The sequence below is a fragment of the Drosophila takahashii genome, chromosome 3L (assembly GCF_030179915.1).
Source record: "Drosophila takahashii strain IR98-3 E-12201 chromosome 3L, DtakHiC1v2, whole genome shotgun sequence".
Lineage (NCBI taxonomy): Eukaryota > Metazoa > Arthropoda > Insecta > Diptera > Drosophilidae > Drosophila > Drosophila takahashii.
This window is the reverse complement of record NC_091680.1, coordinates 15,101,801-15,129,086: the sequence shown is the minus strand read 5'-3', so window position 1 is coordinate 15,129,086 and position 27,286 is coordinate 15,101,801. Positions and strand designations below refer to the sequence as shown.

Sequence of the window (27,286 nt, the reverse complement as noted above, 5' to 3'; positions counted from 1 at the left end):
TTCAACTGCAAAGGTTGGCTCGAAAAGGCGCCTAGTAAAGTATATATCAGAGCTTCCCCGAAATCACTAACATTGTCTGCAATTCTACGAAAGCCATAAAAACTTAACAAATCCGCCAGTTTAGCACAAAAGGTCGTTTAACTTTTAACGACGCGACGGGGTAATTTTATTGCCGGAGTCGTGGCCCGATAACAGTGATAACAAAGTAGCCGCGCTAACCAAAAAAGTTTCACACTTTCCGTGCTCGAAATCAAAAGGCGTAATCGTAAAAGGCGGCCAAGTGTTGCGATTTATGAGTTCACAATCGTAATTGAATTTTATGCGAAAACTTTGGCCAGTTTTCCTTGGGATTATTGTGGCGATAAAACGCAAAACGCAAACAAAGGTCGAGAACATAACGAAAATTGCCGTCTGAAATTGATACCAAGGTGAGTGGGACAAGCGACAAATTGCATTGCTTGATATCCTGTATATCCTTTACGGATTTACGAGTATTTTTTGTTGGTCAATTTGGGTTTATTTTATCCCCTTTGTTGGGATCAAAGGCCGCCCTTTGAGTCCTTGACAAACAGTGTTAGAAAGGTCAGTAGCCTTGACTTGAAAGGATTGCATAGGCTCTTGTTTCGCCTCGCTGCCTTCGGGGCCTTTCATCATCTCCATATAATTATTCACAGAGAGTTTCTCCCTTGCATTTTGCCACCTTTTGGCACTTTGGCAGCACCATCAAAATGCATTGCAAACTTTTGCCACGAAAGCTGTTACACTTTTTGGCCTTGTTCGGCTTAAAGTTATCAACGGGAAATGGGGGGAGAATCCGAGGAATATCCAGGGATAGGAATCAACTTTTTTCGGGGTGTCGTCGTGCTTCTTGAGGCAGACTTCCTGTTAAGCTGTCAACATGTTTGGAGCGAAGTGTTTCAGATTTCCCGAAGAAGTTTAAATACTTTGGGACGTTGAAATGCATGCGAGCGCGAAAAGTATGCGTAAGCTGCACCATTTCAAGGTGGAAAATATTGGACAAGTTTAAAGGAATTTACTGAGTATTTTATACTAATTTGGAATTTCTAAAAATATAATATAATAAATCAGGTATATTTTGCGTGTAAAAATATAAAGTACTCAAAGATATATTATTAAAATTAATTAATAAATTAAAATGATACAATTTTCTAAGGAAGAACATTTAAGTCAGCAATTTCTAGCGTTTTTAGCGTCAAATTAAACGGTTTCTAGAAATATTTTTCTACTTAAAAAAAATTAGTTATTTAAATAAATAATATAAAAATATACCGCTTTTGTTAAGTACAAAAATCCAAATTTTATAATTTGCGTAAATTCATGAAATAATGTAAAAAAACAAGAAAGATTCCAATAAGAACGCATTTAATAAATAAACCATTGCCTATTTTGGGGCATTTGCCGAAAATCAAAGGGAAATTTCCCCTCTTGCAAAATCGAATTACTCGCATACTTCGGGGTTAAGAGCATTAAAAGCGCTGCGGAAATTAATGAAGATAAATCCCTGGACAAACTTTAGCTATCCTGTGGCTTACGCTTAAATCTGTGGCATAAAAATGCACTTAAATGCAGTCGCAAAATAAGATACACAAGGCCACCGCAGCGTCCTTCCACCGCATTTTCCGCCCCTTCACCTTGCAGCATTTTCCTTGAAAGCGTCGCCAAGGAAATGTCAAGCGGCGGTTTGTTGGTCTCAGTCGCATTCGCATTCGCAGTCGACACTTCCGCAGCGGCGACAGGTGCTGCCTGTCAGCTGCAACCAAACCGCGAATTTTCCCCCTCACCACTTCCCCTCCCTTCCTCTTTTCCCGCTTTCACGGCGCTTTTCCCTCGCCGCTCTTGGCCGTGTCAAGTTAATCAGCAAGCCATGGTTTCTGCGCTTTTTTTCCGGTGGCTTTTCAGCATTCCATCTTGTTTTTTTTGGTTGTGTGCCAAAAAAATTTCACGCCCGCCACGAAAACTTTTCATTTTCAACGAGCGAGTGAGCGAGCGTTAATAAGGTATAAAAAAAAAACGAGGGAAAAGCCGGAGAAGCAGCCACAGACAAAAGAGCCTCATAAAAATGGAGCTTGTTTGTTTAAGTTAGAAGCGGCTGCTGCTGCCTGCTCCTACTTTTTTTCCCCATTTTCCCCTTTTTTCCTGAAATACACGTTTATTTGTTAAAGTTTGCTGGTGTTGCTCTTGGCAGTGACTTTGGCTTCTGGGTCTTGTCAATTAGCTAAAGACAACAAAACAGAGTCTAAATGAAAATCTGCTTTTATTTCACACACTGACACATACGTACACGAATAAAAATATATATTTAAATAACAGAAAGGATTTTTCGAGACTTTGGCTTAGGGATTTTAGTTTTTAATTTTAGTCCTGAAATTTTAATGTGTAAATACATTTTTTTCAAGTATTCCAATTTTTATTTTTTGTGTAAGACGTGCTTTTTTTTAAAGTTAACAAATTACATAATTAGAATATGCAAATGATTAGCAACAAATATATATTTTTTTTACAAAAAAAGCAGATAAATGCTGTTACTTGTAATGCTAATATCCAAATCGTAATACATCAAGGCATTGAATATTTTAGTAATTTAAAAATTATATGGCACTATCAACAAAAATTAACGATAGGTACTATTGATAATAACACTGTGCAGCATTTTTAGTGCTTTTTAAATTTACCTCGATGGATGCTATATTTTTGGATTCGATACGAATTCCCAAGTTAAACTGCGTTTTCCAAAGAGTTCCCCGACGCAAGGATTCTTAGCAAAAGGACCTCAAAGTTCGAAAAATGCTGAAATTGGCCAACTTTGCGGAGCTCTCAGAGGCAAATGGATGCATGGTTTGATTCGATGTTAAAGTTTTTTAAAAGATACACCCTTTATCTTTTAAACCCCATACTTCAAAAATTTTTAAGATTTTTTTTAAGGCAGAAACAAATTCTAGAAAACATAGTCAAACAACATAAAAGTATACAGCTGCGGTCAAAATGGTAGTAGTGTTGCCGCCCTGTGTATTTAAAAGTTTGTTGTTGTAATTGATCTTTTCCTGGTAATATTGTATTGATTATAATTTTACTATTAGACTAATTGGATAAGAAAAAATTACAACATCAAACTTTTAAAAACACAAGGCGGCGACACTGCTACTATTTAGACCGCAGCTGTATGTTTTTCAGTTTTTTGACTATGTTTTTTGGAATTTATTTCTGCCTTAAAAAAAATCCTAAAATTATTTTATGTATGGGGTTTGAAAGATAAAGGGTGTATCTTTTAAAAAACTTTAACTTCGAACCAAGCCATGCGTCCATTTGCCTCTGAGAGCTCCGCAAAGTTGGCCAATTTCAGCATTTTTCGAACTTTGAGGTCCTTTTGCTAAGAATCCTTGCGTCGGGGAACTCTTTGGAAAACGCAGTTTAACTTGGGAATTCGTAACGAATCCAAAAATATAGCATTCATTGAGGTTAATTTTTGATGCTGCATAGTGTAATCAATACAAGTATAGACAGATTTCTGTGTTCTTTCCGAATATAAAACCTACAAAGCGACCCTCTTTTTTTTCGGTGCATTAGCTCCTCGTACATGTGCTATAATTCACACTGCTGCTCAGCAAGCGGTACAACGAAAGGCTTTTAGGAGTTGTCTCATTTTTCCGCTCTCTTTCACTCCTCGAAACGCCTTCGCCACGCCCACCTGCTGTCGCCCAGCATCGTTGACATTTTCATTCATCGTCTTGGCAACCGTAATTAAAATCGTTTTAATTTACTTTTGCCTCACACACACAAACACACGCACTTAAACCAACACATGCACGCCCACTCCTTCCGTTTCCTGTGGAAAGTGTAGCACACTTATCAGCGCTTGTCTGCTCTGCCTGGTTTATGTTTATCGACTTTTGTTTAGCGGCTGATGCTGTTGCTTTTCTGCTGCGGCTGTTATTATTTCAGTCTCTGCCATTCCATCCACTCCCTCGTCCTCCCAACGCTTTACTCATTATGTGGGCGTGCAAATTGCTGCATATTCATTTACCGTTATCTCTTTCTTGTCAAGTAAAACACACATTTTACTACAACAACAGCTGCTGCCGCCTCCTTCAGTGCCTATTGCCACGCCCCCACCCGCCGAGCATAGTAACCATTGCCATCATTCCACGCCCACGCCTCGATGTTCTTAATAACATAAACTTCTTTTCTCTCAGCGCCCGAGTTGAGTTAATGAAGAATTTCCATGACGATGTCGTTGCCCGTGAGCCCGTTATTACACTGCGAGAAAATGCCTTGGAAATTGACAACTTTATATTTTGTTAGAAAGGACTTTTTGAAGTCTATTAAATTTTGGAATATAGAAAGACTATAAAAAATATAATAACTCTGCTATAAAAACAAAGAATACTTAACTTTTGTTTATAAATAGATTTATCTAAAGCACACTCTATAAATGTTTTCTTTATAAAGTATAGCCATTCTGTAACTGTGGTAAATTAGAACATTTCCTTAATATTTATTTCTAAGGATTACAAGGACTTATTTCCCAGTGCCAAAGTATCTTTATGTATATATCTTTTGATACCACTCCAGCCACCTGCCCTGGCTCATTATATTGTTCCCATTTCTCGATGGGGGAATCAGGACGTTCAAGTTGCCTGGGCAACAACAAAACAGCGTCTACAAATTTGCCAGGCGCTCTTACCGCTTGAGTTGGCTTGAAGCGTATTAATTTTGCTCATAAAATGATTCCCGATAAGATTTGATCTGTGTTTGCCCCGAGACTCGTGGCTCTTCCATAGAATTTGCCAGCCTTTTGAAGTTGACTGCGCACTTGAGGAGAATGAAGCGGTGATGAGTTGAGTTTCAGAGGATGAGGTATTCACCTTTGGCTTAGTAATGAAAATTCTGCGACGGCATCATCGTCGTCGTAAGCCGCTTAAAATTGCCGAGATGATGTGTGCATATGAGTGAAATCTCTGGGGCTTAGGTGGCCCGCTATCAAAACACTCGGCAGCACTTCAAGCGGCACGGCAACATTTTGGCCCCAAAAATTGCCACTTGGATGTTGCCAGCAACATGGCCATCACACCTACAAACACCCACACATTCGCACATTTTCTGCTCCTTTTTGTGGGCTCGTGTCGGTGTGCGATACACCCACACACAGGGAATATTTCGGAACAGGCGCCCAGCAACGAATGCTGGCGTACGCACTTCACACAGATACTAACCAACACACGCGGGCACAGAGTGCAGACACACACACTCGCACACACAAACACATACTGACGCACTAAACAGGCACACAAAATCGTCCTGGAAGTTGCGAAGCAGCGAAAAAAGCGAAAAAGCCGAGCAAAGTAAGACACTCTTTTTGTGGGTGGCAAAAAAGGGGGGTGAAAGCTGAAGCTGGTTGAACGGGGCCAAACAAAAGCGAGATAAACAAGGAGCACACTGCACCCATACACTCACAAGCAAGGAGCGAAGGAAGCGACAGACATTGAAACTGTTTTCAGGCTTTCCCTGTGGTGTGTGTGTATGTGAGTCGTAAAACGGTCGCGGCCTGCAGTTGAGTCCTGTCTTAAGGGCCAAAAGAGAGGCTGCTTTATGGCCATATCCCTCCGCGTTGTTGGTAATTTTGCCACTTTTGGCGCTGGCGTAATAAAGTTGATAAGGCAGCCGCAATGCTTTTTTGCCTTTGAAGGATTCGTATTTGGCCAGCCCCGAAAAGTAGGCAATTATATTTTGCATAAATATGCATACAGGCCAACTTCAGTAAACCGCATTTACCGAAACCAAATTAAATGTAAGAGGGAAAATTAATAGAGAATTTAATTGAGAAAATTATATTTAAGCCTATGACATACATGTAATAAATGTAATCAAGTTTTATTTATTCATGCATTTAATACTAAAATGTTTTAAAGACTAATATCAATACAATAAAATTATACAAATTCAAAAGAAAAATCTTTGAACTCAGTTGTTAAAGTCGAAGGAAATAGTGACACATGCTAGTTAAAATTCCACATATGAATGCCTGACTGTTTTTAAGTATTGTAGTGTGTGAGTGGGGACCCTGCAATAAATCCCCCTGTTTTCCTGCGTAATGAATGGCAACTTCTCAACGGTCCTTCTTCGTTTCTGTTAAGGCTGCAAAAAAGCGTGTCACATAACTGGGCCAACCAGGGTGCGAACGCGGCAGGATGCCAAGTAGATAGGGACATCAGCTGCCTGCCTAAGCGTCGGCCATAAAACAAATGAGCCTTCAACATGAGTTCGTCATTTGTTTGCCACCCGTCCCTCCGTCTCTTTGGGAAATTTTAAAGCAGCAATTTATGAAAAGCCTTTGCAGCTGGAGACAAATATTTCGGCGGGGCGGCATATAAACTATGCACTCGAAATTTGCCGCCTGATTACAGAGCCGAAACAATGGAATGCCATAAAGGGAACAAGGGGGTGGAATATATAGAAGACCTCCTCTCTGTCTGCCTGGCCGTAAAATGAAGAAAGTAACACAAAGTTAAAGGAGTCGGCATCTCTCGGGGCTTTCGGTTCGTGTCTGCTGGCATTGCAAGACGCAGCCTTCCTTCTTTTACGATCCTAGTAATTAATGCATACCTTAAGGATATATTACGAGCCATGGTCTGGTCGCAGTCTGGCTAAAAGAGAATTGCCAAAGATAAACTGAAACTGAAGCTGCAACAAAGAGAATCAAAACAGAGTTGAAAACACAGGTACGCAAAACAGTGTGACTGACATTTTAATAACTTGCAACAATTTATGGAATATTTTTCTATCTCAGGTTAAAAGCGAGAAGTGCTCGGCTTTTCATTGCGAGTGTGAGCATGAAAATGAAAGAGGCAACTCGAGTTGCAGCTGCCAAAAAGTCAACGAACAATAAGTCTTAAAGTCATGCCAGGACTACCAAATGCCCCGACTTGGCTTTTTGCCCCCCGGCAGCTGACTGACTTATGCACTATGCATGCAGGCGAGTGCCAACTCTTGCCGCCTTTTTCTATATGTCAGGACCTCTATTTCTTTCCCAGGCTGTAGTTGCTAGTAGCTGGGAAATTTAACTAACATTTTTGTGCTATGACATCCACAGAGGCTTCCTTTTCGCAGCGGGCAACTTTTGGGAGGAAATACTTCCGACAAAGAACACATTTTTTAACCTCTGTACGTATGTTTAGGTTTCAAGGTTCCTGGGCTACTTTAGAGTATTTGCAGTTCGTTAATGATTAACATTTTTTTTTTCCTGTCATATAAGCCTGTTTTTCTTATATACGCACTACACACATAAGTATATTTTTTTAGGTACAAAGTTATGTTTTTAAAATGTCTAAAAATTAAAAAATAAATTCGTACAAAGAGTCCAAATATAAATATCTTTTGCGAAATTTATTTATTTTCAATCACCTATTTAAATATATTTATAGTACGGAAACCTTTCTTGATAACAGGGTATTTCCCGTTCGTTTTCCCTTACTAAATCCTTTTTGCCTGCTTTATTTTACGTACCCATTGTTGCTGTTGTCCTTCACACTTGGCTGCATCTGGGCCTGAGTAACTTTTGTTACTCTCGCTACTGCAGCACAGTTCTTATTTTTGTTTTCATTTTATTTTCGAAAAAACACTCTGACTACAACTGCGCCTGCAACTGAGCGGGCCAAAGCTGCCCCAATACGCTTTAATGCAATGACATTAATTTATGAGCCAGCGTCGAAGTTAAGCTCCGTTTCAGCCATTTCAGTCACTCTCTAACTCATTTATTCAGTCGGGACTGGGGACTGAAGACTGAAGACTGAGGACTGCGGACTGTGGACCGAGGACTTCGGACTGAGGACTCGATTCGGCAGCATTCACACGCCTCGTCGCGCTGGCACTTAAGTAATTTCAACTTGCAAACAAACACCCCGGAACACTCGCTTTCGCTCCCTCCTCGGTGGCGAATGTCAAAGTAGTTGTTAACATTTCCGCTTTTTCGCACGGCTTTTCTCTGTCCCGGTTTCCTCTATATTCGCACTTATTCGGAAGAAGCGGGGGAGGGACTGCGAAAGCGAAAAGTTCGCAACCAAATTGCAAGCCACAAGGAATGCAGTCAAGTAAAGCTGCAAGCGAAAAAAGTTTCCCTTGCCCGACACTCTTAAATTACTGACTTAATTATAAAACATGAACGCTGGGAGTTAAGGGGCTTGGTTCTTAGCCTGGCCAGCAGCATCCTTTTCCGAGCAGTTGGCATTGCAAATTGCACAGTTGCCAGTAATTTACATAAATAACTTGGCTTGGGGTATTAACATGAAGGTTACAAATCGCCATGCTCTGCGCTCTCCCCCGCTCCATAAAATGTTAAATGGCATTTAAACGGTTGACTTTTAGACAAAAACCGGGTCAAATGTGGCTTGACCTGGAAAAGTTGGGGAGTTAAGAAGTCGGGGGAATAGGAATGCAGTGAGTAGACCTGGGAATAGACTGCCATATGGGAAGGGGAGCTTCAATTGTTACGCCAGGACCTTCTCCATCTGCCTCCTGCTCCCATTGCGACTTACTGTCGCTTCATGTTGACAAGCTTAACAACCGTCAGCTGCAAGTTGCAAGTTGCAGCAATTCCTCATCACAGGCTCACACACACAGCACCTCGGGTCCTTAGATGGGGGGTACCCCTATCCCTGTCCCCTTAGTTTCCCTCTTAGTTTCCCCCTAGTGGCTTGACTGCTGAGGTTCTTGAGGTTTGAGGTCCCCGGCAGTCTCATGTGCAACTGACATTTTTCAACATGCTGTGGGATTTCGCCCACAACCAGCACACATCACATCTACAAACATTGACTTTGACTTGTTTTCTGCTAATTTTTAGGGAGGCAGAAAGCTTTAGTTTCACACTGAGGGAAAAGCTAGCTAGTATTTGTTTGTTAAAAAATATAAGTAGTTTCGTTTATTCTTCGCTAGAATTATTTATGCATATATATTTGTTATTTTTGACAGAAAGCAAATGGGATTTAAGTTTTAGAATTTGCTTTTCCTATTGCTTTTTCTCAGTACACCCAACTGATAACTCATCAAGTTCCCATATCCTGGTCACAGCATGCCAGTGAAGCGTTTTTAATGTGTTTATAAATATGCCGGCCAGACAGAGTGAGAGTACTTCGACCAGCTCCCACTCCCTTCGTCCTTTCTTTGGCCTAAGCTGGCAAAACTGTAGTTTATAAAACTGTTGTCCCTTTTGGATACGCTCCAAATTGACCCCATGTGTCCACCCGACTTACCTCCTTGCCAGGACATCCTGGGTGTCGCAGAATGAGGCCGGGGGATTTGTTATGAGTCCAGAGTTGGCAGACTAAACGGAAGTTCTCCGAAGCTCTGTGGCTGTTTATCAACAAGGACACGCCTCCTGCGGCCTGTGGGCTAAATGTGAGAATAAATGCCAGCTCCTGGAGCCGGTGGATGATATTGAAATTAGTTGGCCAGACCACAGGGGCAGTTCGGGTGATAAGGCGTGGCCGGTTCTGGCATTTAATGAAATCGTTAACCCGGATGAATTTGCATAATCGGTTGGGGTTTCGAGTATCCGACTCGGTGTCACCGTCAGCATCGCTTTCAGATGGAGAAGCACTGGTAAATATTTGAACTATGGGCGGGTATAATTGCCATTCGATTGCCGAGAGTTAAAGGTGAAGGAAAAAGCCAAATGAAATCCATGATAAATCGGGAGGCTGGCAGAAAAGTATTCCCGAAATTCATTTGCGGGTTTTGCCGACATCCCCTTACTGTCGCCACCTCATCATCGTCGTTATCTAGTTCTCCGCCCAATCAGCCCATCATATATTCCTCCCCTCATATCTCACCCTGCATTTCCCTTTGTTACATTTTCAATTTCATGCCTAAGCCTGCTTTGGGGGAGCGTAGAGATGAAACCATATTAGTTTCGGGCCTGTCGTTTTATTGAGGCAACAAAAATGATAATTTCGTCAATAGAATCCCCAGGCCCAAGATATTCCATCTTGTAAGCCCCGTGGCCCTGACAAAAGCATAGTGAGAACCCTCTAAATGCGCATGAATTTCAATTTGTGTTTTTTCTTTCTTTTCGGCCAGGATTTGCAGTCTTACAGCCCCCAAACTTTTGTTGGTTAATCATCAAACGCATTCGTTTGGTTAGTTGGGGTTGATGATGTAAATGTGCCTGTGGCTCTGGCTTTGGCCTCTTCCGCACTCTTTTTTCTGGCCATTGATACTTTGCGATTGCCCCGGGTTATTTAACTTTTCTGCAGACATGTGATATCCGACATGTTTGGGGACTCGTCCATTAGCGCCCTGACGAAAATCCTTCTCCTTGTTTGCCAGTGTTGAGTAATTGGATTAGATTACATTTTTTGTTTCGTCCTTTAGGTATACCTGCCACCAGAGTCTCCTGTGGATACATTTTTGCGGCTGCCACAGCTGCTGTCAGGGCTGATTGATTGATGGATGGATGGGATGGCTTGATCTTGTGGCCATGTCAATATGCTTTTTACGGCCCTCGTCATTTTGCGCTAAGTTTATATTAAATTTCATTTTAATGGCCACCGAAAACAGGCGCACGCACAGAAACTCTGGCAGCTGATGTGGGAAAAAGTATCGGTATAGGTAGTATTTCAATATATTTCTTAAATATATAGCTTCTGCTCCCCTTCTTTATCGCTTTCCTTCAGCTTTCCTTCGGGAGCTGGGGGCATAATAATTTTCTGCATCATATCTGCAAGGCTATTAAATACACATAAAATTTTGTACGGTTTGCGAGCACTTTTCCCACGCTTTTCCCGCCCACTCACAACTCGCAGCGCTTTTACCGCCCACACTTTCCACACTCCTGCCTCAAGCTGCAACCAATGGGAAAATCATAAAAATTTATGATTGCAATAATCTGGCTTTCGCACGAAACTTGTTTTTCATGCGGAAGTGCAATTGATGCGGGCCCTAAAGAAGCCGCCATCGTTTCACAGGAATTGACACGAAAATTATGAAATAAAAAATAATATTTGAACGATACTTTTGCGGCCAATCGGTAAGCAGTGCGATAGTATGTGCTTTTTAAAAATACCATATGGCTGTTTAAAAATCGATACACGGTTGTTACTCAAGGCCATGGCCATAGGGAAAACTTTCTGTTATATTAAATAGAAGTAAAAGATAATAGCTCCTGAAGAAAATAAAATTCTAAGTCGCACATTTTTCCCACCTTAAGTTTCGAATTTTAAAGCTATTTTCTCGGTGTAGAGATGAAAGCTACCCAATTTCAACTGTGAGAATAAAATTGGCAGAGAGCCTGCCAGGACTAAGGACTTGTCCTTATCGCATTTTGTCCCATCTACGTTGAGTTATCAACGATAGGCTTAATTTAGTTTCCCTCCAACAAAAACCCTGTACCATCCAACAAAGGTCCCTCGGCAAGTGTAATAATTTGTTGTTATTATCTCTCCGGCGGAGGCGACCCAAAAGACAATGCCGTTCACATTGGCCCAGTTCCAAGGGCGGCCTACCACTAGGCATCCTTTGCATGTGGCATCCATCTATATGTTGATACATATATGTTCGTGTGTAGGTACAGCAGCATAATGAGCGCATTACACGCCATGTGGCACTTGTGCCTATCTCCGATGTTCTCAACACTTGGCGCTTCGCCTGCGTCGAACGCATAAATTTCAAGGACGCAAAAACACGCGCGGGGAGAATCGGAAAAACATGGCCCAAGAACATGCGAAGCGCGAAAAATAAATTGACAGCCCGAAGGTATATGTAATGCGCTTCTGCTCAGCCTGTTTTGACCTACATGTGAGTAAGGTAAGGGCTGGGGGGCGGAGTGGGAGTGGGAGAGGCAGGCTATGGGGAAAAGGCCACGTTGCCAATGCAAAATATACTCATCCTACTAATTATTAGGGCCTCTTTAAAGGTTTTACAGAAATACTTTTGAAATGGCGATTTTGATATTTACCTTCTAGTTTATAAAAAAATGAAATATACAGAATATATACAAGTTATATCCTTGAACTTATAAGAATTTGTAATCAAAATAAAAACCAATTTAAAATTTAACAATCTACTTTCTTCGTGATCTTCAAATTATATCCCTTCATCGATGTTTATTTTAGAATTTATTTTCAATTTCCATGTCTGCTTCATCACGTCCATAATGATTAAAAATTAAACTCAACTGGCATTAATTTAATGCCCAGCTTTATAGAGCTCTGCAGGTTGCTTAATAATGATAATGACTATAATTTATTGAACAAAAAATCCCTCGTCCTGGCCAAGAGCTCCGGTAATGTCATTAATTGCACACGCATGAATTTTTGATGCATTCGGTTGCGAAAATCAATTAAACGTGAATACAAGCGATTCGGAAAGCACAGGGGTTAAACACGCTGAGCATTGAGGTGTTTAAAACCAATATTTAATTAATGGTAGCAACCATTTTAAAACTGTCAAGTAAGCAAAATTAAATCACTTGTAAAGATATGATACTAACCCAAATATAGTAAGTATTTAATTTCCTGCTCTTGCAGTTCTTTCAACAGCCAAAAAGAATCATAGGAAAACAAAGTTTTTCCCCCCTTTAACATAAAGGTAAAATGCATTCGATATTTCTCTCATTCCATTCGAGTTTTGAGAATAGGATGAGAAAAATGGCAAACGGTTATATGAAAATTGCTCTGCCCTGTGACGTGTGCGCAATTTCCGCTGGCCGAGGTTTTCCAAAAGGGGGTGTGCAGGGTTAGATGGCGGAAAAGTGGCAGCAACTATGCCGGGGTCATTCATCCTGCAAAGTGGCGACACACCAAGCCGTAGACTCTCTCTCTCTGGCACCGAAATGACTAATGGGCCGAGGGGGCAAAGAAACCGGCCAACAGAGAGAAGGCCGAAGAAAGGCAATATGCAAAATTCGTAATTTGCCCTGGCAGACAGGATCCAGGATGCCCCCGGCTCCTCGGGGGATTTCCCCCCTTTGGGGCAGTTGTCGCATTCACTTGGCCCCTGCAACGTTCGACTATTTTTATGACCGAATGGCGTTTTATTGCCGTCGACTTCTGTCGATTTCTGGTCCACATATATAGGTATAGTATATAGTGTAGAACAGACTACTATCCAATTCCGGCATTGCTCTCGAATGTGGGACAGGACAGGATCTGGTTTCCTTGGGCCTGACTAGTTCAAAAAACAAGTTGACATTCCTCGGCATCCCTTATCGATTTTCTGTTGTTCGGGGGGGCTAACCAAATCGCCGCCTTAAGCTGTCCAGGAATCCATTCCCATTCCGAGCTCCTTCGATTTATATCGGGGGTGGTTTCGCACGGAGTGTGAGGCCTTGGCAAAACGTTTCAATTGATTTGAACATTTATTGCTTTCGAGGGGGGGCGACGTCATGGGACATTGCCCAGACATTGGACGAAAGGTAGTCGAATTATTCCGTTGTATATATATAAAATAGTTTCTCCTTGTCCCTTTAAAGCAAGGTAGAGAAATCCCTGTGAATTGAGGTTTTCTTTTCCATTTTGCCATCTTGGCCTGGTTTGTTTTTCTCCGCATTTCAAGACGAAAAAATTCTATCCTGTTTGCCAATTCGATACGGCATTCCCAAATCAATTCGCTTTGCCATGCATATTTAGTTGCCATTTTTATTTTGCAAAATAATTCAGCATTTAACCAATTGTGCGCCAAGCATACCGAGCATTTTTGCTTTCATTTTCCCGAATATGTAGAATTTTGAATGCCGCATAGCTGAGAATAATAATTGTTTTGTTTATTGCTCTGCTGCTGCCTTTGGCTTTAATTGCACCGAAAAACATTCCGAAAACTAATTAAAATTCTTTTCGTTCGCTTTGTTCGGCACGCTTTGCATATTCAAATCATTAAAGAAAAATGCACAGAAACAACAGCAGCAATTTTTTGTAATTTGGCTCAACTCAACACCTTTTTGAGGGGTTGCTCAGCCAAGCCAACGTGTTGGCATTTGTTTTTTACTCTCTCTGTTTTTTTCGTTTTTGTTTTTGTGCCCCGCAGCAAAAAACACAAAGAAACGAGAGTGAGGCGGCAAAAAAAAGAGAAAATAAAAACAATTTCAAAATTCACATAATGAACTGGGGACCAAAAATGGGGAGCTCGATCGTGATGGGCGGGCGAAAAGGGCCGAAAGCAATCCTTAAAGCCCCGGCCAAATAGCATGCCAGTTGGCAGTAAGCGAGAAATAATTATTTGCCGTGCTAAGCGAACATTATTCACTTGAATTCGGCCAGGAAAAGGCGTAACAGCCACAGCAAAACAGAAATATGTTAAACAACTCGTCCTGATACCACAAAAAAGTGGGCAGAGAATTAAGGCTCTAAGTAAAAGTGTTTTCACAAATTTATCACTGAGAAAATATAAAATTACGATTTTTAAAGACGTATTTAAATAAAAAACAAAAAACTAAATTTTAAATCCTTTCTTTTGAATATATATGTTTATGCAATGTATTTTTAATATTAAGGGGATGAATTGGCATTTAAAAACTAATATAAATTATTAATATTAAATGTGAAATTCATTTTTTCCAGTGTCCATTTAAGAGTACATTAACCCACCTGGCTGCTTTTAATGTTGTCATTTTTGGGGCCGCCTTGTGATTTACCTTTTGCCTGCCCGTTGTTCCCATTTTGCTGGGAAATTTGTTGTCTAATTTATGTAAACCAGCCGCTCATCCACGCCTCCTTCCCCCTCCCCCTACCCTCGTCCTTCTCATCCACAAACGGCTGTAATTTATGAAATTACCATCAGTTCATGCTCTCACGTCTTTCACTTACTTCTCACTCGTTCCCTTCGCTCGCGCCATTGACATTATGAATGTTTTTCAATTTTATTTATGACGTAAATTGTTAATAAATGCAGCCGACCTCGGTACGTGACTCACTCGATGTCTTATCGCATTCGCCGGAATGATTAATGTCTGGCATAAACGAATTGCATTTTAAATAAATTATTACGCATACGCAGCGTGGACCGGGGCGTCTCTAATGAAGCTGCCGGCTATTTGGGCGGAGAGAAAGAGTAAAAGAAAAAGAAAACGAAGTGGGAAATTCCCTTTAAAAGGAGCCGCAGCAAAGGAGCGTACGGCATGTGTACTCGCCAAACTTGGTCGGCAAACTCTTTTTCGCTTGCAGCCTGATTAAAATTTCATTAACAAAGAGCGGCAAAAACTTGCGGCATACTTTAAGGCTGCGGCTGGCATGTGTGTGGGTGTGTGGCTATGTGTGAAATGGTGAGAGAAATCTGCGGTGCCACACTCACACACACACACACTAGCGCACTGATGTCGGCATATAAAACGCTTTGCTTGTTTCGAGGCTGCCCGACTTTTTTCCCATCTCCGCTGGCTTTTTTCGCCTGAACGCTTCGTTTGTTTGCCAACTGGCGACGTATCCTTAAGGATGTGTGTGCCTCAGTGTGGGAGTGTGTGTGTGAGTGCCTGTTAAATTGCTTGTTTATGTTGGCCCGCGCTTCCTGCCTGCCAGCCTGCTGGAAAAAAATGCGAACAAGGACTCATGCGGCAATCACTTGAAAATTCTCATACGATTTTGATTTCTTTTAATTTGCGAACAACCCCGCTCTCCTCTCGTCTGCCGTTTGCCCTTTTCCGCTGTCTCTCCTCTTTTTTTCAAGACAGACAAATATTTTTGTTTAGGCTTGTTGATTTTATTACGGCTTTGTTGCGCCACGATGCTCACTTAAGCAAATTGAGAACTTGTAAATATTTAATGAGCCAAGTGGTGGCAGAAGAGGAGCAACAGGATGCACTTCACGCTTTAATAAACTGCTAATTATAGTCAGTCAAGTTTCATTTTAAAAACAAAATGTTTCCAAAGCCTGCAAAGATATATTTGTGGACCATAAATTAATCATAATGGCCAATTTAATATTTAACATCCTTATCCCTCTGAAATCAACAAGCAATAAATATTCGCCTTATCAGAAATTTTGGATTTAAAATAAATATAAAAAGACTATTAAATACTTCTTAAATCAACTATCAAATATTTAATTGTAAATTGGAATTTTATTACAATTGATTTCTCATTTATGTTTAATTAATTTAATTTCCTTATATTATTTTTGTTATCCCTAAGTGAAGTATTGCCAAGCACCTCCTCGTACATTTCACCTGACAGCTTCAGCTCAACAATCGCTTTAACTACAAGCCATAATTATAAAGCTAGCTTCAGCGTTAATTTACCTCCCAGCCTGCACTGCGAGAAATAAAAGGCGGAAAGTTATGAAGCTCTCGCCCATTAATTTTTCACTTTTGCGCTTTGGTATGTTCGGGATTTTCCCTCTGTCGAGACATCCTCTTAGTGGCTCTAATCCTCGGCTCGCAAAACCTCACACCCGAAGGCATGTCAAGCATTTAATTACTGGCCATCAGCAGGGCTTAAAAGTGACCCCCACTCCACTGAGCCACTGCTCCGCGGGAATCCGCTTCGTTAAAATAATATTAAGCCAGTGAAGGGATAAAGGATTCATCACTCCGGTCGCCTGTCCTTTTTGCTAACTGCCTTTTAATTTTTTTGTTTTTTTTTTTTTGCCCTGCTTGCTGTATTGCCACGCAAAATATTTTCATTAAAATGTCAAAAAATATCTGAAAATATTTTGCGCAGACACGCAACTTCCAGTTGGGCAGTTGGGCGAAAGGGGTGGTGATAAAAATTAATGGCGAACGCAAATGCAAGAGGCGGCAAAAAAGATTCAAGATTTGTTTAACCAGGATTCGTTTCGTTTGCCGTCAGTCCTCGGCTCCAGTGAATTGTCGGGAGAGTCGTTAAATTGTTTTCATTATCCTTGTAAGCCCTGCCAGCGAACCATGCGAACGGGGGCCAGAGGTAATGGCCCGCTATCGCCGTTCCTTTCGCTCCTGCTCGGTGCCAATTAAAACCGCAATGCAAATGAGCTGTGCTTAATGCGTATGCCAGTGTGTGCGTGGGCTCGCAGTGTGTGTGCGTATACACTTAAAAAAATGAATAAAAATACAGGAGTAGATGGGAGGTCAAGAAACTCGAAAATCATAAAATGTTTGGAATAAGCAAAAAAATTTACAAACAAATAAAATCGTATAACAATTTTTAAATTAAATTTATTAAAAAACAATATTAAATAACCTCAGTATTATATTTTAAGTATGTTAGGGATTCTAATAATATAATTTTATGGACATTTAAACCATTTAACTTTACTTAATTAGAGATTTATTAAATCTAGTTTTTTTCCTTTCACATGTTTGCCATTTTTAGTAACAAGTTAAGTTTAAATATATTATCCCACTAAAACACGCTATTTCTCCCAGTGCACTCTAACATCGAATAGTTTGCGGTCCTAGGGCGTAGAAAAATTTAATTGCTCTGCTGGGAGGGCTGGTCCTTTAATTTTTCCGCTGTTGTTTTGGAAAACGCTTAGGCCGCTCCCAGTTTGCCCATATGCAAAAATAAAAAGAAAACCCGAAATGGGCTGGGTCGCACTTGTTGTTTTGCTTGTTTTCGTTTTTGTGTTTCCCGGGGTTACTCCGTCCCATTAAGCAAACAATCGACACACGATGCATTCTGAAGGGATATTGCCGGATGGCCGTCGCCTTCGTTTTGCTCGTGTTTCCGTTTCATTTGTAATTAATTAAATTACTTCCGCTTAAACTGCGCTGCAGACGCAGGAACCCGAGAGCAGGACCCGAACAGCGGGCTCATCCCAATTCGGAGTCCCAGCCCGGCGACTTCTCAATTACGCCTCAGTCAGCCAACCAGCCATCCAGTCATCCAGCCACCCGGCAGAACCTTTTTCCCGGCAATGGCAACTCCACCACGGCTTGTTTATCCTTCGCAGTCTCAGCCCCTGGACTCGGCGAAGTAATTAAGAAGACATTTCACCCGGGCATCCTTTAATCTGTGCGTTTTATTTGCGGCATCGTCTTCGTGTTTACTTCATTGCCCGGCCAGCGATGAGTGCACAGAGAAAAACTAAATAATTGGGGTTTTATTACCCAAACATCTTTAGCGCAGCTTTGATATGAATTTAAGTATGAAACAAATTAAAAAGTTTAGCACTATTAAATTTTTATTTAAGAAATTTTAAATCATTTTCTATTTACAAGTAGGTTATCATGTGAATAAACATTTAGAGGAATTTGTTTTCAACTCTGTATATTTTATATTTCACTACCAGATTTTTTAAATATTTTTAAAGAGAGGGAAGATTTTCCTTCTCCGTGCAGTAATTAACTTTCGTGCTCGTCTTTTGCTCTTGGGGCCAACACGCTCTCATCTCTAGCTGGAATTCGGCCCCACCTCCCACTGCAATCTTGATGATTTGCTTTGGTTTTGTTTAGTGTCTGTGGCTTGGCGCCTTGTTCCATGTTTCTCCTGCTCCTCCTCCTGGCTCCTCCGGATTCTCGTCCTGCTGATCCTGTGGGCTCCTGGTCTCCTTTAATCTGTTGCCAGTGGACTGAACTGGTTGTTATTTCGTGCCCAGCGCACGCTTGATTAGTCGCCTAATGAGGTGTTGACTATGAACGTCTAATGATTGCCATAGAAGAGCCTCAAACGCACACAAACACGCATACATGTTTACACTTGAGCGCGGCTTTAAGTTGATTTTAATTAAATCAAAGTCTTTCTCCTCCTGTACTTGCAGCTCATGAGCGGACTCAACTTTCATCTGTGAACGTGGCCCACTGGAGGAAAGCCCAATGAAAAGTTTGGATGCTCCCGAACCAATGTGAGTAAATCAATACCGAAAAAACTAGAGCAAGATAAAAAAGATGGGGAAAAATGTAAAAAACTAGCCACGGATTTGCATTGAAAATTCGCTTTCGGATTGGCCCACAAAAAAACTAAAAGGGGAAGCTGAAATATCGATTCGGCAATATTGCTTTCGCTTTCCCCAGCAGTTTTCAATGCAAATTTTAAAATTGCAAAAACAAAAAACTATCTACAAAATTGGCATACTTTTCTTTTCATTTTTATTTACATGAAATTCGGATTTTAAACGTGAAACTCAAACGAAACGAAATTGGCTACGAACTTATGCGCAAAAATTGGCAACTAATTGGCGAAAAAAAAAAACATTTGCAACTTCGAAATGTGGAAAATCGCTGTGTAATCGATAATCGCATAAAATGGGAAATGTAAAACCAAAACAAAAAAATCAAAAACAACAACCACTACAATATGGGAATCATGTATTCCCTCACAATCACAACAACCACCGAACAAAAACATTTCAACAACAACACCACCATCATCATCATCACCATCATCACCATGCTCATGAACATCCCGCGAATCCTGCTATTTATGCGCTTTATGGTGTGACGTCATGGCTGCGACCCTTGGCCAAATAAATCCCCCTTGTAATAACCCACCCCCTCCTCCACCCCATTCTCTTTTCCTATTCCTATTTATGTGCATTTTTGTGGCTTTCCCCCTCAATATTTCTCTTTGCTATGCGTTTTCATTTGCGTTTTCACTTGCCATTTTTGTTTATGCTTCACGCTTTCGATTTTTGTTTTGGTTTTTGTGCAACCCACCGCCCGTAAATCCCCCTTCTGCGTTGCCAATTTCCGCTTGAATTAATTCTGTGTTTAAATCTGCGTCGTTGTCGTCGTGCTCGTTTTTCCATTTCGTCCTTCGTCCTGCAGTCACTCGGAGTGGAGCAAGTGAACCCCTGCGGCTAGCCACCCGCCACCCCCAATCCACCCACTCTAGTCAAATTTAATAAAAGGCCGCACGGAGCACAGCACAGAGCTTCTCTGGTGGTGTGCCGACTGGAGCCCTTCACTCCTCTGCCGATGTCCTGAATTGTCCTGGCGGCCACACGCAGTGCGACAAAAGCCGCCCGCAGCGTTTTTATATGCGCACATAATTCAGAGCGTCGGCCAGTAACACCCGCTGCCAAAAGTTAATGCCCAAAAGCGCGGCCGCCACAATGATAACCAACAATAATTTGGATTATGACCAGGGCAGCGCCAGCAGCAATAGCAATACCAGCAGCAACAGCAACACAACAGCGGCAGCAGCAACATCAACCGCAAGCACAGCGGCAACATCGGCGACCATGAGCAACCGAAACGGCAGCACCAGCAGCAGCAGCAACTCCTCGCCCACGGCAGACAATTCGAATTCAAACTCAAACGCAAACTCTAACTCAAACTCCAATTCAAATCCGAATCAGAATTCCAATTCCAACTCATATTTTAACCGATTCGACAATCGCATAGCTGCCAATTTGGCTGCCGTTTTGACCGGAGCAGGAGCCCGATTTCGATCCTCATCCTGCAGCAATCGCCAGCCAGCTGGTTTGGGAAATTCCTCCGTTCTGAGATCCCCCTTGGCCACCATAAGCCGCAAGACAAGTCTGGCCACGCCCTCTTCGCCCGCCAGTCTGGGACGTCGCCGCCCACTGCAACTCTTCACGCACGCGAATCTCAAGTGAGTAGTTAACCAGGCGACTCGTCGTAGATCCCTCCTATCAATGCTTAAATCACATTCATTAAAAAATACACGACACCCGAAACACTCTTAGATTTGAGTATTTAATAGAACTAATAAATTTCTAAATATTTAACTTTTTACTTGTATTAAATAACTTTTTATCAGAGCTTGTATTTCTTTGTTATCCATCTCTAATATATATTTCTTTCAAATATTGTAATTAGCTGCAATGACAACGAGAAGGTGGCCCAAACACCAAGTTCTGATGAGGACAATTCGCCCACCGAACTAAACAGTTGCAAGCGACTGGCAGACAAGCCTCCTTTGGTAAGTTAAAAATGGGAAATAAAAATAAAATAAAATTTAATGGTATACCAAGTCACAATTTCCTTCTAAAATATAAAACTAGAACATTTCCCAAGTGTGCGGATTATTAAAGTGATTTCCCTGCCAAAGTGTGGCAAATATTTTGTCCTGCATTAGGAGATCAAACATATTTGATGGGCTTGACTTTGATAAGGGTGCGCCAACACTTGGACCTCGTTTATTGGTTTTCCATTTCAGCCATGCTCAAGGAGTGTCCCAGGCATTTCCCCAATTCTCAACGCTTTGTTATGAATTATTGGCAGAAAGTATTCCCGCACGCGGCAGCTAAGCTTCCTTTTAAGGCGAAAAACTTTAGAGAACTAAGCCCCCGCAACCCTTACGGTCCTTACAGTCCTTACGGACCATTTGCTGGATTGCCTGCTGGATTTTTTCGGCTCTTTCGTTTCCCGTTCTCCTTTCAACTTTTTTGTCTTTGTCATAACACGTAGAAGTCGAAGTCGAAGGGCTGCCCACATGCGAAATGTTTATCAAATGTTTCGACCGTGTTCTTTGTCACGTGATGGGCGAGAGATCGAGGCAGAAGTTTTGCATTGCAAAACTTTAGCCTTTCCTTCGAGTTGCGGCACGTTGTTTTCATAAATTCAACGCCTTAAATATTCATGTATATATAGGTATGTATATATAGAGTCGAGGCAGCTGTGCTCAGTCGAGCATAGTCTATGCGATAAGTACGTGCGAGTTTATTCATACGAGAGAGACTCGCTGGCTGGAGACTCGGCCACGCTGCGTATACGTTATGTGTTTGTCTTATTTATGGCAGCAATGCGACTCGATTGCGCATTATGGTGATTACGTCTGTAAACTAATGGCCTCCACCTCGAGGGTTGGGGGCTAAAGGTAGCTCGATGCAACTGAAATCAAATCGAATCAAGGCCAAGTCACACACCGAAACTGAAACATCAATGGTATTGAGATTCCGGCGCACGACAACCACTAAAGCAACAACAACAACAACAGAAACAACAACGTAAAACACTCTGAGAAATTGAAATCGTATCGAAAGCGAAAAGCAATCAGTTGGCCCTAATGGCAAACCATAAATATTGTCAATACAAGGACTATGGCCATACTACATTCCCCCTGACATTCCGCATATGTCGATGGGGTCGGAAAACAAAGAAAGGCAAAAAAGCACAGAAAAAAAGGGTTTCATGCTTTCGCTTTTGGTATTTTTCATATTCCTGTGCAGCGCGCGCGCTCTTCCCTTGTTTTGTCAATAAATCAATTTCGGCTATAAACATTTTTCGAGGGCAACAGCAAATAACACGCATACGCCGCATGGTACGGCAGGCATATCCTTTTGTTTTGCATAGTTCGTTTTTTGAGACTTTTTTTTTATGTGGTTCGACATGCTGCTGCCTGTCAATAACATCATTCTGTTGCAGGGTGCGGCCCGATAAGCAAATTAATTTTTGCTTCCCCCATGGGCGGGACTCTAAAAGGGCGAGGGGCGGGGGAGTTTCCAGAGAGGGGCGTGATGCTTCCCTAATTGTGCCCAACAGGCAACTTGCCATCGCTGTCGTCGTCGTCGTCTGCTTGGCTGGCTGATTCAATTTCAGATAAGCAAAATAAAGCAGCAGGCAACTGCTGCACATGCGACCCCACGACATGGGTGTGGGTCGAAAGGGGGGGGACTCCCGACAGGAGTCAAAGACAAATGCGTTGCCACATTATGCAGTTTGCTGTCGGTTGTCTGAGTCGGAGTCTAAGTGCCACATCACCCGCATATCCTTGTCCATGGCATCACTCGTCCTTCTAGTCAGCACCAGCCCTCCCCCTTCTCCATATCCTGCCCCTCTTCCTACACCACTGCCATCCGACTTAGACGGAAATGACGCACTGTCTGTCATGGCGCTCTGCTCTCTGCTTTCGGCTGGCGTTGATGCATCGATGCTGTTGACTCGGCGCCGCTAAATGTTTGTTTAGCAACTGCAACTGCAACGGCAAACGAGAGCTGAATCCTCATTGCTTTTGTCCTTACACTCCGAGAAAATTAGTAGTAAATTCCATAAATAAATTATAATTGATTGGGGATACCATATTTAATGGAAAAATACGGTTCAGGATTTATAGAAGATTCTCTTAAATGGTAGCCTCAGATAAAGAACATTTTTTATTTTTGTTTAAATATTGAATGTTTCAAATTATTTATTTACTTTACAATTGCAATTTCCCAAAAATATATTTCTTTCCTTTTAACAATAATGAATATAAAATATATACCCTTTTAAGGGATGACTATTAATCAAATGTAGTAAAGGTTAAACTAATAAAGTTCATAAACTAAGCATTCCATAGCCTTTAAGGTAACTTTTTAATTAAATTTATTATTAATTTAGTGAACTCCTGTTTTTCCGAGTGCACAAGTCGCCCACATTGAGCGACAGCTATCAGCTACCACATGCGGCTGGTCCCTCGGCTTGACTTGGTTTGACTCCGTTCTCCGATCCGGCTGTGTCACGCCTACCCATGTATCATGTGTGCACGGAATATATTTTCAGCTCGAATGTCATAAATAATATTTTGTGTGCCACGCCCACTCGCCCACATCCACGCCCACAACGGCATACAAAAACAAACACAACCACACACACACTCATCCATCGCCAGTTGGTGTATTTGATTTAAACTCGCTCGACTTTCGCCTTGCCCTTTTATTTAGCCCCGTTTTTGGCTCCTTATCCTTTGGCAAGGCAGTTTATTAAATTTGCATAAATGTTGAGCATTTTGCGGCAAGTGTTCGTTGTTGGTTGTTTCTTTTTTTCGTGAGGGGCGGAGAATTTGAGCACGTGCCGCCTCTTTCGGTTCTGCAACAGCTGCCACTAATGTCCAGCTAGCTGGCAGTTCATTAAACGAGCAGGGCAATTAGTGTAGCGAGGGAACAAAAAGGCAAAATATTTATTCAGAAATTGAGGAAAGAAATGAGCAAAAGCCGAAATGTAAATAGAATAGCAAATAAGTAGGGAAAAGGCACAAGGTAAACACCTGAAACCAGGCCCCATTTCTTTTATCCACAAAATACGAAAGAAATGAACTCCACCAATACAAATACAAACACGATACCCACGAAAACATGGCCGCAAATCAGTGTGCAATGCGCCGTGAAATATGCAAACAATGGCGCCTTCATCTCTCGTAAGGAGCACACTTTTTCCGGAATTATGCAGCAATGGGCAAACAATTGCTGTCAGGAGTGGAAAAAGCAGGTGGGCCAACCTTACCGTCCGCCGCCAACCGCCGTCTCATTGTCAATGTCGCCTTAAATTATGCCGGAAAAAAATGGGGTTCGTGGAGAGGGGTGGGCTGTGGAAAATAAGCGAGGCCACCAACTAGTCTGTAGTCTAGTTTTCGGGCAGACAACTATTGTACAAGCGCCGGCAGACTTTTTCAAAGCCACTGACCCCGAAAACGGGCCAAAATAGGGTGAGAAACGGGGTAACACGATCTCAACATGGGCGCACAAGTGCATCTGAATTATCGCCGGCCGCTAGTTTTTTCGCTAGTTTACCCATTAAAAAGAGGGAGTATACTGGAGGTAGTAAGGAATATCTAGAGATATTAAACCAAAAAACCTATTACAAATTTACTAAGATTTTAATTCTGAAGAGAAAAGAGCTGTCTAAAATTATTTCATGATTCAGAATATTTTTTTTTTTTGATTTGTGAGTTTTTAAATCTCTAGAGATTGTAGGTTCAATCAGTTTAAAGACTGCTTCCCTTTACAAGGGCATTACCTACGTCGATTGGTATTTTTGCAACCACAACTCAACACTTGCTCTACATACAGTAGTTCGCTATTCTTTTTTTCGCCGCTGCTACTGGTCCTTAGTTCCCAGTCCTTACTCCCGAGTCCTGCGGCACATTTCCGCCTAGAATGCCACAGCCGCCATTTGCTATGCAACATTTTAGACGGTGGCAATGTACCATAAAAGGAATCGGGGAGTGGGGGAAAAAGAGTAGTCGACACGAGAGTCGAGTCTGCCACGAATTTATGCGCCTTTCTCTGTTCCTTGTGCACTTTGCACTCTTTCTTCGCTTCGCCCCTCCATTTCACATTTTCACCCACCGGTAATGCCTAGTCCAAGCATCCGTTTCCTGTTTAAGTGCACACCCGAAAAAAAGTTCGTCGTGCATTTTGCCCGCCTGCCTTTTTCGCCTTTTGTGGCTCGGCGCATTTTGCCAGCATTTTGTCTCGCTGCGGTTCTTGGTAATAAATTCTTTCCTTTTTTCCGCTCCGCCTCCGTCTGTGGCTGCGGGCCACGCCCACCCACGCTGCCCTTGACTGCAGCATCCTTTGGTGATCCTTGTCGGCTTACAAGGTGTTTAAATTGTAGTTAATTTTGTTGCCGCTTGAACGCTTTGCCTTCGCCTTTGATCCCTTTTTTTTTTGGGATTCCTTTAAACTTTAAGTCGATTTGGGTCGACACTCGAAGAAAATGTGTCTAAAAAAGTTAATAAGAAATGTTTTTAAGAATACCAAACTCTTAAAAAAAGTAAAAAATATTTTAAGAATACATATCCTAACATCAAATTTTAAAATATACAAAAATAAGTTAAACATGATCTTCCCTTTTTTTCTGTGCAGGTCAAACGCTTGACAATGGGCTTGCTCCGTCACAACGAGGAGTCACGCCCACTCGTGGGCGACATGACCCCTCTGAGCGCGCCCCTGGACATCCAGCCGGTGTACTCGAATGGCTACATCAACGAGGACTCCTATATCGACAGCAAGTTCGGTGACTCGTGCCGCCAATCCTTGACAGCCATTCCCATGCTGGACAACGTCAACCTGAACGACAATAACGAGTTTAATCTGAAGAAGCGGTATTTAAGGGAGACGAGCAGCGGTAAGGATTTTACTCAGTCCTATTGCGCAAAAGATTTTTAAACAATTTTATTTTATAACCCTTATAAAATTGCCTTATATCTCTTTAGCCAATTCCAGTCCCAAAATCTTTGCCAATCGCCTGCGGATGAATCAGGGTGCCAGTGCCCAGCGGAGCAGCAGTTTGGCCAACGCATTTGGCAATGTGGGAGCAGAGGAGGAGGATCTCGAGCTGAAGGACGCGTGCTGGTACCAGGCGGGCATTTCCCGGGACATAGCCGTTGAGGTCCTGCAAAGCAAGAGCCCAGGTGCGTTTCTGGTGCGCAAGAGCAGCTCCAAGCCAGGCTGTTATGCACTCACACTGCGCGTACCTTCGCCACCTGGGCCGAAAATAGCCAACTATATTATCCTGAGATCCCCAAGGGGCTTCAAAATTAAGGTGAGTTTATTAATAATTATTCTATTGATTTATTAGGGAGACAAAGCATTTTCTATTATTTTTTATATGTCTCAGAAATTACTATAATATTTTTTGCATAATATTTTTGTATACCTTCAGGGCTTCCGCAAGGAATTCTCCAGTTTGAAGGCCCTGATCACCCACCACTCGGTGATGCCCGAACTTCTGCCCGTCCCACTCGCCATGCCCCGTCCCACCAACATGTCATCTTCGCGGCGGAATCTCGACGACTTTGATACCTACGACTCGCTGCAAATGCTGCTGAAGTATCTGCGAGCCAAGAACATGGAGACGGAGCAGCAGCAGTAGCTAATGGAGGGAATCGATCAACTGGTAGCACAAAATTACATTTAAGTTCTGGTGCGGCAAAATAGTTTTGCTTGAATCGAACCGATACCGAGAAAATGTGATACTCTATGAAAAAGAAAGAAAAACACAGACACTGCAAATGAAACGCCTAGCTGATAAATGGTGAAAGTATCTCTAGTTTAGTTTAGTTTTTGGGTTTTTGGTTGTTTCCCTGTTTTTGGTTATGTGCCATCAAAGAGGGTAGCAAAGTGCGTAAGGGTAAGTTGCAAATGTCAGGGACATTGCAGCCTACAATGAGAAAGGAAAAGATATAATTTTCAGCTTTAGATATTTCAAAATTTATGTGCGCCAATTGCGTTGCCATATTTAAATTTCCATCGTTGTTACCAAAATAAAAAAAAAAATCAAAACGTTTAACTTTTTCAATTGGTCAGCCAGGAATGTTTGTTTTTCAATTTCCTTTCAGCATTTTCAACTGCAAACCTATTAAGAAATATTTCAAAAATTAAATAATATACCAAATACGGAAAACTCTATGTTAAATGTTGTTGCTGCTTTCCACTGTTAAGCATAAATAAATATATACCAAATTGAAATGCATATTTTAAATGTAAGCAAAACAGACACGAACCGAAAATCGACCCAAAAATGTAAATAATTCACTACCGTAACATAATTGAGTAAATAAAGTTGTTTAATTTATAATAAAAAAAACCGGAAAAATGTCAGAAAAACAATAAAAACGAAAACACAGAACACACGAGTAATAACAATCAATTTCTCTTCTCTCGCTCATTATGCAAATTTTGTGCATGGCCAGCTGGCAGCTAA

General features: G+C 41.7%; 1 protein-coding gene across 2 annotated transcripts; it reads left to right on the top strand.

Moving 5' to 3' along the window:
- On the top strand, positions 1-27,213 carry PVRAP (PVR adaptor protein). 2 transcript variants are annotated; one of them, XM_044395981.2, is made up of 7 exons: positions 1-428; positions 18,676-18,759; positions 19,682-20,471; positions 20,699-20,801; positions 25,447-25,708; positions 25,797-26,125; positions 26,246-27,213. In XM_044395981.2, exons 3-7 carry the CDS (start codon positions 19,945-19,947, stop codon positions 26,453-26,455), a joined length of 1,431 nt encoding a protein of 476 aa, XP_044251916.1. In that variant the 5' UTR covers positions 1-428; positions 18,676-18,759; positions 19,682-19,944; the 3' UTR covers positions 26,456-27,213. The 2 variants fall into 2 exon arrangements, with proteins under 2 accessions (XP_044251916.1, XP_044251918.1); XM_044395983.2 differs by lacking the exon at positions 1-428 and adding an exon at positions 18,420-18,494.
- The last annotated feature ends 73 nt before the right edge of the window (positions 27,214-27,286 follow it).

Coding starts and splice junctions, on each gene's coding strand:
- PVRAP (XM_044395981.2), top strand. CDS start 19,945: ATGCCCAAAAGCGCGGCCGCCACAATGATAACCAACAATAATTTGGAT. Junction 20,472..20,698: donor TTCACGCACGCGAATCTCAA/GTGAGTAGTTAA, acceptor TATTGTAATTAG/CTGCAATGACAACGAGAAGG. Junction 26,126..26,245: donor CAAGGGGCTTCAAAATTAAG/GTGAGTTTATTA, acceptor GTATACCTTCAG/GGCTTCCGCAAGGAATTCTC.